Genomic DNA, 16,737 nt, shown 5'->3' with positions numbered 1-16,737 from the left:
TCCCCTGAAAAAAGGAATCTATGGCATTGGGGATCCCCAACTTGTGAAAGTCCTGGATAATCACAAGGACACCCCACAAGAGAAACAGTTGTCAGTCAGGGGGAATTTCAGATCAGTCCGTCTGGACCAAGAGAAGGCTACAAGAGCACCATGTAAGTCAGTGATGTCAGAACTTTCCCACCTCGTTACCATCTACCCTCTTCCAATATGGCCCAAGGAATGAAGATCCAGAGAGGGAGAGAGAAGAAACCTTGCAGAAATGGACATATCAATGCTTCCTGGAAAGTCCCCTGGGCCTCAGCAGGGGAGAGGGAAACATTGAATAGGCTGAATATGAGATGGAGTTGACACTTGACTAACCTGGCCTTGTGAAACCCGGAGTGATAGAATGTATGGAATGGTTGCAAGGTGATGCAGAAAATGAGGATGCAGTGGGGTGTGGGTGAAGTCAGCCACTGGAGGAGGATGGAGCCAGTTCACGTTTCTATCTGCTATGGTCTTAACCTTTGTGTCCCCCAGAGATTTCATATGATGAAATCCTGATTCCCATGGTTATGGCATCCATAACCATGGTGGTGCCTTTGTGAGGTGATGGAGTTATGAGGATTGAGCCTCCTCAATGAGATGAGTTCTTTTATATATAAGAGACACACAGAGCTCCCGAGCCCTTCCCCCCATTTGAGGATACAATAAGAAGTGTGTGACCAGAAAAGACCCTGCATGACCACGCTGTGGAAATCCATTTCCATTGTTATAAGACTGTGATATTTTGTTATAGCAAACCCAGAAGGACTAAGAAAGCATCCTAACAATATTTAGACAGTTCAGTAAACCTCATGCTATTTGTACAAATGTGCGAAGCACTGATCCTGTCTGCGGTAACTCTGTGACAGTGGGCTGACAGTCCGCGGCTGGCTTTCATAAAGGATCCTGAAGATTCAGTCTTCTTGGTAGCATGACCAGAACCATGAACAATTGTCTAATTCTTCAATTCTAATAACTTGACCCAGAAAAATTTTCTGTGATTCTTACATAATCTCTTAATGGTCTTCTTTTTCATGCCAGCTTCTGCTATTTGGACTAATTTTAATAGGAGCTTCATTCTCTCAATTGTAGGGGCGGATTTTCTTTTGATTTTCAATTAAATGAAAATTAGAAATGTTAACAAATTACCCTGTTAGATTTTGGCATCTCTACAGAGTCTGTATTTATTTTTTTCAAGAGGAGACCCATTTCACAGAGCATGCATGAAAAAGCTGTAAATTTCAAAGAAGCTTGCTACAGGATAGATCATTAGGACCATCTGAGAGCTGGATCCGATGGATGGATTTAGCACTCGTGGCTGATTCGGCATGCCAGGATCTTGGTGTACATGTCAACTTTACGTGAATCCCTGCTCAGGCACTTGAACAGGTTATAAAATGCAAAATGACGTATATCTTCATTGCTGGACACTAGGGATGAGAGTTCTTGCCAGTATATGAGATCCTTGGCCAACATCAACCTGACTGGAACAACAATCTGAATACCCAAAAGAAAATGACTTCTTATGTGTTTTCTTAGTATTTGCTTATCTTTGTCCTTTTTAAATATCAAATTAAGATTTAGGGAACACATACGAATATAAAACTCTCTAGATATGGATTTTGGAGCCAGCCTATGAGAAAACATTCAGGAATCTAAAAAGTAGAAACATAACTCAAGTTTAGCTTTAACTTTCTCTTTTCTTCCTTCCCACTCTCATCCTTTGATTTGAGGAGAACAGAGAAAGAAGACAAGTGGACTTCAATAGCAGATGTCCTGGGATACTTTGAGGAAAATGCTGAGCTTGGAAATTCTGTTCTCTACTTCTCTTACTGTTGAAAATATTTCATCCACCTGTGCCCAGGAAGAGGCAAGCTTTTGGTGGAATTGGGTGCAATACAGGGAAGGCTGCACATGACAAAATTGCAGTGAAATTCTGATTCCTTTACAGTAGAATCTATCACTATGAATGACTAGGCTCCGCTTTATGTAGTAGCAGTCTAGCATATAGAAGCCATGAATCTTTTTCCTACAAAATGAGATATTTCAAATCTTATGCATTACGGAGTCATCAACAAAGCAAGAAAGCCCTCTGCAGTATGCTCACCTGGCTGAATCGCCTCTCTATGATTGTTTGAAGTTTGTGTAATTTTTTAAAATTCTCTCTGGCATTTGAAAGGATAGTATCCGAGAGATTTTTCCCAAACTGCAGGTCATGGACTAGATCATACAGAGCATCTCTCCAGAGGTACTGTAACATGAGTATCCACTTAGTAAGGTCTTCATTCTAAGCAAACATAAGAAACAGTCTCATGAAAATGATCATAATTCAGTGATTTTGGTAACATGTGATCTTTGTTCAGAGCAGCTTACCTAGAAGACTTTTGGTTATTCCTGTGTGTATGCAGAGATTTTTGAAGGTAGTAAAAGTTGCAAAATTATAAAATGTAAGCTATTAGTTCACACTTCGCTGATTTATTGAAAATCTGGGTTATTTTAGGAATTAACTCTTCTGATGAGTTCTAATTTATAACATGAATTTTCTTTTTTCCTCTGAATTTCTACCACTCACTCAGTGAAGTTGTTTTTTTGTTTTTTTTTGGTAGACTGTGGGCCATTGCTAAGAAGCTTCTTGGCATTACCTTCCATTTTCATTATTTTTATTTATTTATTTATTATATTTTTTCCCATTTATTTTTATTAGTTTTACTGGTGCACTGGGAAGACTCAGTGAGTTCTTTTATGTTTGCACATTTGCGTGAGAGAAATATAAGTATTTTATGACAAGTCAGTATGTGCCTGCAGTACCTGACCCAGCAAAGAGGCATTCTGCCTGTGCCCACATCATTGTCACCAGTGATTCTTTCCTATTAATGAATCAGATGCATCATTTGTATTGATTTTAGATTGGTAATTTTTTTATGATATTACAACAAAGAGACAATGAAGAAGACATGGCATTCCTAAACAGGCTTTCTTTCCGTAGTTGAACCCAACACCAGCCCCCATGATGGTATCTGAAGAGTCTGTCTTGTTGACATGTGTCCGGGCAGAAAATGGCACAGTGTTGTCTTTAGTAACCATCAGTAGGATTGACAATGGAGGGTTTTCGCCCCTAGTTCACTACTAGTAGTAGAACTGATCATGAAAATCCTGGGGGTGAAGATCTCTAGTTAATATGCTTGATTTCTTTACAGCCATGAACTGTTTTAGTGGTAAAGAACAGAGAACTGAGTAGGATTAAATATAGCAATGCACATAAAGTGCTTAGTAAAATGTATGGCCATGTAGTAACTCTCAATAAACTTTAAATTCAAGCTTACTGAAAAATCCCTACTCTTCCTCCTTTTTGATCTTTTCCTTTACTTGATCATCCTAATTATTAATGAGCTTAACAGAGGAAAAGAATTCTGGTATCATTAAGAAAGTTGTAGAGAGAAAAGATAGTATTTTAAGAGGGGATGCAGGTGAAAATACTTTAAATAATGTTAGGGCGAAGGAAAATGCAGGAAATCAGAAAGGAGAGATTATAACAGTGAAAATTTGGAGTTGCCATTAATCATTGACGCTTGATATGTAAACTGTGTTTCCTCAGAACAGGAGCAGTTGTTGCGGCCATGAGAAGCAAAGCAATGTTACATAGGCCATTGTGGGGGAAACTTACAAATTAAAAATAAAAGGTGACAGAGGAGTCATTGAGAATGATGAATGAAGGAGGTGTCAGAGAAGTAGAAGCAGAATCAGGAGAGCCTTGAAAGGCATTCACACTGGCTTGAGTGGTGCAGTATAGGACTCCCACGTAGGAGTCACCAGTAACAGTGAGTACTCAAAACTGGGGTGTGTTTCTGATATATTCATAAATTTTGCAATCTTATATTTTACAATGGAAGTTCCCATTTATTTCATGTTTTTGTACAGTATAACAGCTTCCATCCTGTGTCTAATGCATTGCTTGAGCTAAACTTGTCTGCATGGACAATTTATAGATCTGTTATTTATTTTGCTACTACAGATCTTTAGTCATCCCTTGATTTCGCTCATTCTTCATCAAGTGCATAATATAATTTCTCTTCAACTGCTTACAGTTCCTCCACCATTTTCTGCATGTACAGTTACCATTACCTCTAATAATCTGAAGCCTGGTAAGCTACATACTGTCTCATTTGATCTGGTGAAAAACCCAGGTGAAAGACTCACGGTCATCTGTCGGGCTTTTTCTCTTTCTTCAGGAGCATGGAGGGCATTGGTGTGACAGTCATTGGTGGCATTGATATACTCAGGTTTACTCTGGGAATACTTTTCATCCTGAAAGTGATCAGGCAACTAGTTAGGGTAGTTGGGCATTCAATAGATGAACCTATCACCAGAACATTAACATGTTTGATAGCCATGAAATTTTTTAACTGGGGGGAGAAGGCATCACAAAATTTGAAAGTCACTCTTTTCCTACTTTTTCTATATATTCTCTCTATAAAAATGATTTTACATCTAACTTTTCTAAGTTCAAACTTTTCCCTTCTCTATTTTACCACTATTTTTTTTTTATTTTTTAGTATTTGAAACAAATATAGTACTTTTGTACCAATACTTGGTGCCTCCGAGGTGATGGTAGTGGTAAAGAGCATATCTGCCAACTCAGGAGATAAAAGAAGCCTTAGGTTTGATACCTGGTGAGAGGCATCCCTTGCGAGAGGGTACAGCAGCACACTCCTGGACTCTTGCCTGGCGAATAATATGGACAGAGGAGCCTGTTGGGCTACAGTCAGTAGGGTTGCAAAGAGTTGGACACAACTGATGTGACTTAGAATGCATGCATGCACCTATATTTAACCATTTAATCTCTTGTGTACTGTGGTCAGAGCCAATATATTACCTTATAAGGAATAATAACAGTAATGACTCTGACTTATCTCTGAACCCACTCACTAAAAAGCTTAGTGTTCATCCCAGGTTCAGAATACAATGTTGTTTATGGTGACAAAATGATACGTCAGAAAAACAAGGCATAAAGTTATAGGAAATACTAAGCAATGGACTGAGAATAATAAGAGTAGAAAAATCTAACTAACACTTTGATAGAGAAAAACTAATCTTTAGCACAATTTATGAACATTTGAATACATTACTGGGAAGATTTGGACAAAAATGGACAGTCAAAAATGGTGGAAGACCACTACAATATTGTAAAGTAATTAGCCTCCAACTAATAAAAATAAATGGAAAAAATTAAAAAATTAAAAAATATAAAAATAAAAATGGAAATACTTTGGAAAAAAAAATGGAGGATGAAACAATAACTAGCGTTTACAAAAAACTACTTGAATTTGATAGAAACCTTTAGCACTGCCTTTTATTAGCTGTCTGCTCTATTCTGTGCTCCTTGATTCATATAAAAGAATTAACATACAACTTTCATATACCTTCATCAGAAAGAGAATAGTTGTTTCCAATTGTAAACTCCCCTTCTATTGTAGCTCAAAACCTATTCACTACATATCTTAAAACAATAATTTGTAGCATTAAAAAAGCTACCAGTATTCGTTTTTGTGACCAGGATTCAGCTTTGTTTAACATTTTCCATCCACCCAGTTCACTGCAGAGCAGTTCTCATTTATTGGCTATTTACTCTGAGCCTGGAGAAGAAAGCCCAGAGACACCCTGAAGGACCAGAAAATCACCATGCTTCCTTTTCCCCAATTCAAAATAAAAGTGCTTTCTGTCAGGTAGTATTATGGACTGAATGTGTGTTCTTCAAATTCATGTGTTAGAGCCCGAACTGCCAAAGTACTGTGTTTTGAAAAGGGTTCTGACTTTTTGGCACGCCATGGTCTATAGCCCACCAGACTCCTCTGTCCATGGATTTCTCAGGCAAGAATACTGGAGTGGCTTGCCGTTCCCTCCTCCAGGGAATCTTACAGACCCAGGGATAGAACCCAGGTCTCTCCCATTGTGGGCAGATTCTTTACCATCTGAGCCACCAGCAAAGCCCATTAAGGTTAAATGAGCTCTTAGGGTGCAACACTCATCCAATAGGTTTAGTGTCTCCATGAAGCGAAACACCAGAGAATTTTCTCTTCTGTCTCTGTGTCTGTGTGTCCTTTCCTCTGTCTCTCTTCCCCACCCCCACCCGGTGTGAGGACTCACGGAGAAGCCATCCTGGGAAGAAAGAGTTCTTACCAGAACCTCACCTTGCTGGTGCCCTGATCTGGGACTTCTAGCCCCCAGAACTGTGAGGAAATAAATTTCTGGTGTTTATTCCACTGAGTCTATTGTATTCTTTTATGGCATTCCTAGCTGACAAATACAAAATCATTTACTTTGGAAATTTAAAGAAAGAAAATGAATGAAAGGAAATTGACACAGTTGTTGCACTACTTTGGAAACTTTGAGATTTCACAAAACTGGTCCTTTCTTCGATTTCCACATCTTATGAGCTGACTGCGTCTTTAACGTAGAGAATGTTTTATTTGAAGTTTGGCTGATGCAGCCCTCTTGTTGAAAGGACAGTATGGCCCAGTCACTTACGCAAAGGTCCTTCTGGGAGCCTGGTAGTCAACAATCCATGGGGTCGCAAGTGTCGGACATGACTTGGCAACTAAGCCACCACCACCACAGTACTTACAAACTCATTGAACATTATTGTGGAAAGGTTATGCATGTCGTGGGACAGGATGGAGGCACGACTAAAGGTTTTTCTAAGGAACTTCAAGGGGACACCAAACACGTCAGGACCGCAGGACGGGCATACGTTGCCTTGGCACAGGAGCACATTTGACATGACCAGCAGCAGGAGCAAGCAGGACACTGCTAAAATAAAAACATGAGCCATTCTGAGATGATCTAGTCACCTGAGGTTATCAAATCCATCCTGTGGAGGGAAGCCTTCTCTTTCGCTGTTGCTCTGAGCAGGAATTGGTGCTGTAGTAGCTGGGGTGGGGAAGAAGGAGCGCCTTCTGTGTGAATTTAGATGGATGATGACATTTGCACAGATAGATAGTTGGAGAAGTAGGTTACTCCCTGCATTTTTGTATTGCTCCCTGAAGTACTTCTGTGCTCTGCAAACATTTGGAACTTAATTCTGAGCAGGAGTCTTTAGGCCATTATTTTAAGACACTTTATTGTTGGGACTCTGCAGACTCTGAGCAGCAAGGCCCTCCAGGAGTGTGTTATTTTTTCACTCTACATTGACTAGTGCTTGAATTTTAGACACTGAAATGACAAGAAGTGTGCAGTTGATCTGTGTGGTTTACCATCACGCTGGTGTAAGAGTAAATACATGACTGACTGATCGCTACTATTGAGTACAGAGAGAATACTAAGAGAAAAAGGATACTGTACCTTGGATCTGCTAACTCATCTTCCTAACCACATGCATGTCTTTGATATTTTCCCAAAAGCTTTAAAACATCTTAAAATTTGTGTTTCACAGTAACTCTGTGAGATAGCGTTCATCTTCACTGTGTTCATCAAATTATGTTAAAGAAGATGCAATGCCTTGGAGAGGGCAAATAATTTTCCCCAGGTCACATTATTAGTAGATGGAGGTGACTGGGCACCAATGCAGTCATCTGTTCACTTCCTGATGTCACATCACACATGCCTGTGGGCTCTCGGTCTGCGTGTGTGTACCCAGGACCACATCAGGAGCTGTGATGACTCTCTGCTTAAAGCGAAAAATATCTTGTCTTTTACTGCCGAACAAAAGTGACCCTAGAACATTGGTTTCATCCACTAGTTATGCTCTGTCTACAAAACACTCACTGTTAAAGTCTTTGACAATTATCAGTGTGGGGGCCTGGTTCTCCTGGCTAGACTTTCTTTTAGGCAACGTGACAGCTCTTCTACTTTTATGCATCCTTAATCTTCTCATTACGTTTGTTTCTTCGAGACAATGGCAGGTAAATCTCCAGATGGTCATCCAAGAATCTTGCCTCTCAGCACCCAGGACCCTGTCACTGGCTCTGCGGACACGCCTGGCCTTTCCTGACTGTGAGGTTTCAGGGAGAAAACCCATCTGTCTCGGGAGCACATCCTGACAACCATGGGGCTGAGTTTTCAAACCATCTCCAAACATCTCCTCTTTGATAGGAGAACTAGAACTTCATGCTTCAATGATTCACTGTAATATTTCAGAAATTATTCCTTGCCCTACCTTTGGCCAACAAAAGCGTAAAATCATAGACACTTGCAAGCATGATTTTAATATTACCTTTCCTGTCTGTCCTTTGTCAGTAAGCAGAATTTAAGACGGAGTGAGCAAGAATTGTGTCTGGACAAGAGAATTGATAAAACAGACATTTTCCTCCTGAATGAGATCTGAAAATGAATCTTTCTCCAATTTACCAGAAGAGTGATAATTTAATGAAGGATAAGATATCAGCATTTACTAGGTTTTCTCTGCTCTTAGTTAGTTTAAAGGGGCATGGTACCTAAGAATAAAATGGTTATTTAAAATTAGGTGGTAAAAATCAAAGAACTGGTTCTTAAAAAGAAGACATATAAGTTGGAGAAATTTAGGATTATCTCTCTCACCAACTATAGAGACTTTTGTGACAGGCAAGGAGAATAATAGCTTCTATAATATAGAAGTATTTGTCTGCATATATTTCTATGCATGTATACATGTGTTACGAATAAATATATGTTTAATTCCTACATGGAACTTTGGACCTTATAAAATTCAATTTTATAAGAGGCAGTAAATATAAAAGAATACCCTAATTCCTAATGTAATTGATCATTTGTTGGTAGATGACAAAATATATGATTTTTTTTTTCTGTTGAAGTGTTATTTGTGTGTTTCCTTTGGTAGCACATATGTTAAAAAACTGGAATAATACTGAGAAGATTAGCATGGTCCCTGCCCAAGGAAGACACACAAATTTGTGAAGACTTCATATTTTTTCTCTAACAACTTTGAGGGGTACAATGGGAAGGAAGGTGGGAAAGAGATTCAAGAACGAGTGGACATAGGTATCCCTATGGCTGATTCATGTTGATGTTTGGCCAAAAGTAGTAGAGTATTGTAAAGCAATTACCCTTCAATTAAAGATCAATAAATTTAATTATTAAAACTGTTATTGGGGATCATATAACAGGTTCAGATATTCATTGTATGACTAAAGAAGATATGACTGGAAACTGATGGTGTCAATTATCATTGGTTAGTGATTCATTAACTTTATAGTTGAATGAGAAAAGTAAGCTAACAAACACTATCGTCTGTGACTCAGTGTCACAGCAAGCTATAGTCCTTGTCTGTGTTCGCCTTTAGGCGGTATAGCGCCCCAACTCTGAAACTGAGGCCATTCCCAGAGCGCACAGTCATGAGTCCTGCCCAGAGTTTCTGTTCCTGATGCTGGAGGCTTCTGTTCGCTGGTCCACTAGGTCCGAAACTTTCTCTCCTGAGCTTTCTCTGTTTCTATCATGTGCACAAGTCTTTCTATTTTGGCGTCTAATTTGATTCTCTTATTCTTTTGATCAGACTACCAAGTCTCTTTATGATTTACTTTCAGACCCTTGTGTGCTTTCATTTTTCTGATGCTCATTAGTGTATTTGCTTCCATGTCTACCTCTCTAAGTAGTTCTCAGTATCTACATATACTCTACCCTATTCGCTTACTGTCTGCATTTTGGCATTCAGCATCAGCATATTTTTTATTAACTTTATTTTCTTATGGTGAAATTTCTGATATATAGCTTAAGCTGGTTGGCTCCCATCTGGCTTGTTCGTGTTGTCTCCAAAAAACTATGCTTTCTTTCTAGGCAATACTGTCCCTTCATTTGATACCATTGCTAATTTTCAGTGATTTCAGTTCTTGCTTCATAAGCTTTGTCTTTCTCAATCTACTGTAACTTGAGTGCTATGTGTCTCTATGTTGATATTACTATTTTATTTTATTCTGTTAATTTTAATTGGAGGCTAATTACTTTATAATATTGTATTGGTTTTGCAATATATTGACAGGAATTCGCAATGGGTGTACATGTGTTCCCCATCCTGAACCCCCTTCCCATCTCCCTCCCCATCCCATCCTTCTGGGTCATCCCATTGCACCAGCACTGAGCACCCTGGATCATTCATCGAACCTGGACTGGTGATTCGTGTCACATGTGATAATATACATGTTTCAATGTCATTCTCCCAAGTCAGCCCGCCCTCACCCTTTCCCACAGAATCCAAAAGACTTCTATACATCTGTGTGTCTTTTGCTGTCTCACATACAGGGTTATCCTTAACATCTTTCTAAAAAGTCCATATATATATGTTAGTATGCTGTATTGGTGTTTTCCTTTCTGGCTTACTTCACTCTGTATAATAGGCTCCAGTTTCATCCACCTCATTAGAACTGATTCAAAGGCATTCTTTTTACTGGCTGAGTAATATTCCATTGTATATATGTACCACATTTTTCTCATCCATTCGTCTTCTGATGGGCATCTAGGTTGTTTCCATGTCCTGGCTATTATAAACAGTGTTGCAATGAATATTGGGGTACATATGTCTCTTTCAATTCTGGTTTCCTTGGTGTGTATGCCCAGCATTGGGATTGCTCAGTCATATGGCAGTTCTATTTCCAGTGTTTTAAGGAATCTCCACCCTATTCTCCATCATAGCTGTATTACTATTTTAAATAAATATCAACCTAGTATACCAGGGATTTAAGCGGAATAAAATTACAACAGTACTAGTAATAATATAGTCTCCCAAGTTATAATCCAGTAATGCTCCCAGTTTTAAATGACTTTCTACCCATGTATTATTGAGGTCCCCTAATCACTCCTTCTAGGCATTTCAATTTTGAAATAGAATGTAGAAAACAATGGAGTGGAAAATTCTGAAAATCACCTTGGATTTTAGATGCCTCAAGATTAAGTATGTAATGATTAGGTTTTTATTGTTAGCAGGGCTATTCTGAGCACACATAGCTCAATGTAGTGTGATTGCTATTGAGTGAAGGATATATACTGTGAACTTCAATCACCAAACAGGTGATTGGAAATAAAAAAAGGAATGCCAGGAAGACACAGGCTTCTGTTTTGGAAGGTAAAACTTAAAGTGTCTCTCATCTACAGTCTGATCTTCATATTTTTCAAAACACTTACTCTTCCTTTGCTCATTTAAATATTTGAGTTGTTTGATTTTTTTTTCCTACTGAGTTGCATGAATCTCTTATATAAACTTGATATGAAGCACTTACCAAATATGTGATGTGCAAATATATTTTTCCTCATTCCATACGTCGCCATTTAATTTCATTTATGGCTTCTTTTACTGTGCAGAAGGATTTGAGTTTGATGTTGTCTCACTATTTTATTTTTCCAGCTCTTGCCATTGCTTTTGATGACTGACATGTTTGAGCTGCTTGTATTTTGGAAAGCGATCCTTTATCAGTTGTTTTATTTGCTATTATCATCTCCCATTCTTACCAAAAGACACAGACTGGATGAACGGATACAAAAATAAGACCCATATATATGCAGTCTACAAGAGACCCACTTCAGTCCTAGAGATCAAACAGACTGGAAGTGAGAGGATGGACAAAGATATTCCATGCAAATGGAAATCAAAAGAAAACTGGATTGGCAATTCTCATATCAGAAAAAATAGACCTTAAATAAAACTATTATAAGAGATAAAGAAGGACACTACCAAATGATCAAGGGTCAGTCCAAGAAAAGCACAAAACAATTTTAAATATTTATGTAGCCAACATAGGAGCACCTCAATACATGAGGTAAACACTAACTGACACAAAAGGGGAAATTGACAGTAACACAGTAATAGCAGGGCATGTTAACACTGCACCTATACCAATGAGCAAATCAGCAAAACAGAAAATTAATAAGAAAACATAAGTTTAAAAGGAAATATTAAAGCAAACAGACCTAATTGATATCTTCAGCACATTCCATCCAAATACAGAATACACTTTCTTCTCAAGTGCACATGGAATATTTTCCTCATCTTGGGTCACATATCAAACCTCAGTAAATTTAAGGAAATTAAAATTATATCAAGCATTTTCTCTGACAACAACACTATGAGACTAAACATAGATTACAGTAAAAAGAAACTTTAAAGAAAACAAACAGATGGAGATTCAACAACACATTTCTAAATAATAAACAGGTTACTGAAATAATAAGGGAAATCAAAACATTCTTAGAAACAAAGAAAAATGAAAACATGATGATTTAAAACCTATAGGATGCAACAAGAGCAGTTCTAAAAGGGAAGTTTATAGTAATACAAATCCTACCTCAAGAAACACATTGAATAGACAACCTAAATTTACATATCTTTAACTCTTTTAAAATTTCTCTTATCAATGTCTTAAAGGTTTTGTATAAAATCTTTCAACACCTTGCTTAAGTTTATTTCTAAGTGTTTTATCTTTTATTGATGCAGTAGTAAATGGGCTTGTTTTCTTTATTCAATTTCTGATAGTTCGTTATTGATATATATGTAGGCAACAGAGTTTTGTATATTGGAATATAGTAAACACAATGTATGCTACATCTTTAAAGAATAGACATTTTCCCACAAATAAGACATATAGATGGTCAAGAGATATATGACAAGATGTTCAGCTTTGCTAATAATCAAAGGAAATGCAGATCAAAAGCACAAGAGATATCACCTCTTACCTGTTTGAATGGCTAGTACCAAAAATGTAAGAATTGGCAAATCCTGTTTAGGATGTGAAGAAAAAGGAGTGCTTATGCACTGTTGGTAGGGATGCATACCGGTGCAACTCCCATGGAAAAATACTGTGGAGGTTCCTCCAGAAATTTAAAAGAGAACTATTATGTGATCCATTATCCCACTTCTGGATATAGAGTCAAAGGAAATGAAATTATTGTCTCAAAGAGAGATCTGTATTCCCATGTTCATTGCAGCATTATTCACAGTATTTGGTATGGGAACAAGCTAATTATCTTTCAACAGGTGAGTGGATTAAAAAAATGTGATGTGACACATATAGGTAAATATTATTTAGCCATTAGAAAAAGAAAGAAATCCTTCCATTTATGGCAACATGGATGAAATTGGAAGGCATTATACTAGATAAACTAAGTCAGACTAAGAAAAATGCAACACGATCTCAATTATAAGGAATCTCAAAAAACAATAATCTCTGTGAGAGTGGACATCATCGAGTGGCATAGTGCCTTAACGCACATGACTTTCAGTAAGCTCTGGATGTCAGGGATGGACAGGGATGCCTGGCATGCCGCAGTCCATGGGGTCACAAAGATTCGGACACGACTGAATGACTGACTCAGTTGAAGAGAATGGATCTTACCTGTGTTCTCCTCAAGAAGCAAAAGTTAAACAGGTGCGATGATGGCAATATTACTTAATAGAAAGGGAAACTCGTTTCTAATACATGCACAAATGGGGGTGGACAAGATGATGGAGGGGTAGGTGGAAGTGGGGTACACCTCTCTCCACGATGCATCAAGAAAGTCTAGACGCAGCAATTATCACTGAAGACCAGTTGAATACTGGCAGGATGCCCTGAATACTGAGAAGGAATATCCGGATCCACACAGAACTCGGTAGCACAAAGGAAAGAAGGGATGAGGACGAAGGGGAAAGAAGGAGGAGAGCACGTGGGACCAACCTGCACCTGGGGCTGAGGGAGCTGAAGCGCAGGGGAGAGATCCCCGCATCCATGGCCGTCCACTGGAATGGGGGAGTCATTTGAAGCTGTTGGGGAGTGAACCAACTAACCTGTGACCGTCTGAACGGAGTGAGAACCACATAGACAAGACATGCTGCAGCCTTTCATACCTCGGGCAGGGTTGTAAGTCCACTGGTGTCCACGGAAGCTGGGAGCTGAGGCCATGGGGATTGCAGAATGATCCCAGGGTGAGGACTCCTGTTGACCTTGGGAAGTCAGCCGGATGGGATGGGATGGAGGAAATCTGCTGCATCAAATGCTTCTTAAGGAAAGCCACAAGGCCATAAAAGTAGGGTTCAACTGCCTGTGGGGTAGAGCTATCTCTTTCTCCATGGTGGTACCTGTAGGTTGAGCAATAGAGAAGACTTCAGTGAGGGTGGTCCTTGAGTGCCTGATGCACTAAGCAATGGAGAATTTTGAATGTCTATATACCATACCCTACCCTATTATCTGTCTAAATTGTGGTTTTTAGAATTGCAATTTTTTTATGAACTTAAATTTCTTCTGGTAGATTTTCTGGTTTATAAATTAAGTAAATTCCTCACATCTGGCTCGCTCTTGGTATTTCAAGAAACTTTGAGAACCCTCCTTCCTCTCAAGGCTATACTGCCCTTTACTACCATTGCTGATATCCCATTCTTTCACTTTTTGCCTAGATATTCTATGTCTTTCTCTATTCACTATCACTTTGGTAGTAGGTGTGCCTATGTTGCTTTTAATATTTATAATAAATTATTAGCCCGATGAGGTAGAGAATCAAAAGGACTACAGGTTCAACACTAGTAGCATATTACCCCCAAATTATAATCCATTAATGCTCCCATTTGAAACTGATTTTCTATCGATGTATTAGTGAGGTCTCTTAACTCATTTCCCCTACTAGTTGGCACAAATTTGAAATGAAATATAGAAAACAATGGAGTGGTAAACTCTGGAAATTACCTTCCTTTTGATATGCCTCAGTAGTAAGTGTGCAAATATTAGTTTTGGGGTATTTTTTGTTTGTTTTTTTCCTCCAGTGTGGCTGTTCTTAGTATATATTATAGTTCACTGTGGGGTTATTTCTATTGACTGAATAATGTACACTGTGAACTGTAATGTTCAAACAATTGAGTGGAGATGAGGAAAGTAATGCCAGGAAGGCACAGGCTTTTGTTATTCTAGAAGGAAAACCTTGCTGTGTCTCTCATCTACAGTCTAATCTTCAGATTTATTGACACTCTTACTTTTCTTATGCTCCATTAGAAATTTGGATTATTTGGTGTTTTTTGCCCTTTGGTGTTTTGCCTTGGTGTATGTTTCATGCATTTTTGGATATTAAGCCCTTATGAAATATATGATTTGGAAATATCTTCTGGCAATGTGTAAATTGCCATTTGATTTTGTCGATGTTCCTTTTTTGGAGTTTGTTGTGGTCCCACATGTTTGTTTCTGCAGTTGTTGCTTTTCTTTTAGTGTGAAACCCCAAAACTCATTGCAAAGGCTGATGGCAAGAAGATTACCTCAATATTTTCTTCTAGGGGTTTAATCACTTAGGTCTTAGGTTCAACTTTTTTTTCCCTTTTTGGTTGATTTCTGTGTATGGTAAAAAAACAGGGGCACAGTTTCATTTTTTCATAGGACTATCCAGTTTTCCCAGTGCCATTTTTGAAAAGCTTGTCCTTTCCCCACTGGATATTCTTGCCTCCTTTTTCATAAGCTAACTGACAATATATGGGTGTGTGTTTCTTTCTGGCTTTGTTGTTCTCTTCTGTTGATCTTTGATTCTGTTTTCGACCAGTCAATAAATATGAAGCATGTTTCCTTTTGTGTCTTTTAAACATTTCTTTCATGAATGACTTGAATATTTTCATATAGATCTTTCAACACCTTGCTTAAATTTATTGCTAAGTATATTTTTGATTCAATTATAAATGGAATTATTTATATTTATGTAATTTTTTAGGTGTATGGATAGGTACCTGAGTTTTATATATTCAAATACAATATACAAAATGCATGCTATTTTTTACAGAATAGACAATTTTCCCCCCAAATAAGACATACAGAATGCCCAAGAAGTTTATGACAAGATGCTCAACATCACTATCAGGGAAGTGCAAATCAAAAGTACAACACATACCACCACAATCCTGTTTAAATGGCTTTTACCAAAATGTAAGAAATCAGTGTGATTGAGGATGTGTAGAAAATGGAGGTCTTAATGGATTATTGGTAGGAATGTATATTGGTGCAACTCCCATGGAATACCTTCGAGAAGTTTCTCAGGAAATTTCACACTTCTGGATATATATTCATTTCTGAATATATATTCAAAGGAAATGAAAGAATTATCTCAAAGAGAAATGTGTACTCTCATATTCACTGCATCAGTATTGACAGTAGCCTCCTGCTGCTGTTGCTGCTAAGTCTCTTCAGTCGTGTTTGACTCTGTGCGATCCCATAGACGGCAGCCCACCAGGCTCCCCCTTCCCTGGAATTCTCCAGGCAAGAACACTAGAGTGGGTTGCCATTTCCTTATCTGATGCATGAAAGTGAAAAGCGAAAGTAAAGTTGTGTCCAACTTTTAACGACCCCATGGACTGCAGCCTACCAGGCTCCTCCATCCATGGGATTTTCCAGGTAAGAGTACTGGAGTGGGTTGCCATTTCCTTCTCCATCACAGTAGCCTAGAAACAGCCTATTATAGGAACAATCTAAGTATCTGTCAGCATGTGAAGAGATTAAAACAATGCGATGTGATATTATATATGAATTTTATTTAGCCATTAAAAAATAAATTCTTCCATTTGTGGCAGCATCGATAAAATTGGAGGGCCTTATGCTAAGTGAAATAAGTTAGAGAAAGACAGATACTATATGATCTTAATTATAAGAAATCTAAAAAAATAAAAATAAAAAGTAGAACAGAAAAACAGCATAGGAAAGTGATTGCCAGGGCTTGGAGAGTGGAGGAAATAGGAACGGATTGTAAAAGGTTATACATTTTAACATATGAAAATTATAAGGTCTGAGGATCTAA

General features: G+C 38.1%; 1 protein-coding gene and 1 non-coding gene across 2 annotated transcripts; one reads left to right on the top strand and one right to left on the bottom strand.

Moving 5' to 3' along the window:
- Nucleotides 1-1,329: 1,329 nt before the first annotated feature.
- LOC122429567 (placental prolactin-related protein 3-like) lies at nt 1,330-13,880 on the bottom strand. Its single transcript, XM_043449996.1, has 5 exons — nt 13,826-13,880; nt 6,647-6,828; nt 4,222-4,329; nt 2,132-2,311; nt 1,330-1,521 (listed from the first exon to the last, which is right to left on the bottom strand). Exons 1-5 carry the CDS (start codon nt 13,878-13,880, stop codon nt 1,330-1,332), a joined length of 717 nt encoding a protein of 238 aa, XP_043305931.1.
- Nucleotides 8,821-8,929, top strand: LOC122430176. Its single transcript, XR_006266256.1, has one exon. It is a non-coding gene; the product is annotated as a U6 spliceosomal RNA (small nuclear RNA).
- Nucleotides 13,881-16,737: the final 2,857 nt, after the last annotated feature.

This window comes from Cervus canadensis, chromosome 28, assembly GCF_019320065.1.
Source record: "Cervus canadensis isolate Bull #8, Minnesota chromosome 28, ASM1932006v1, whole genome shotgun sequence".
In the NCBI taxonomy this organism is placed as follows: domain Eukaryota; kingdom Metazoa; phylum Chordata; class Mammalia; order Artiodactyla; family Cervidae; genus Cervus; species Cervus canadensis.
This window is presented reverse-complemented; position numbering and strand designations above follow the sequence as displayed.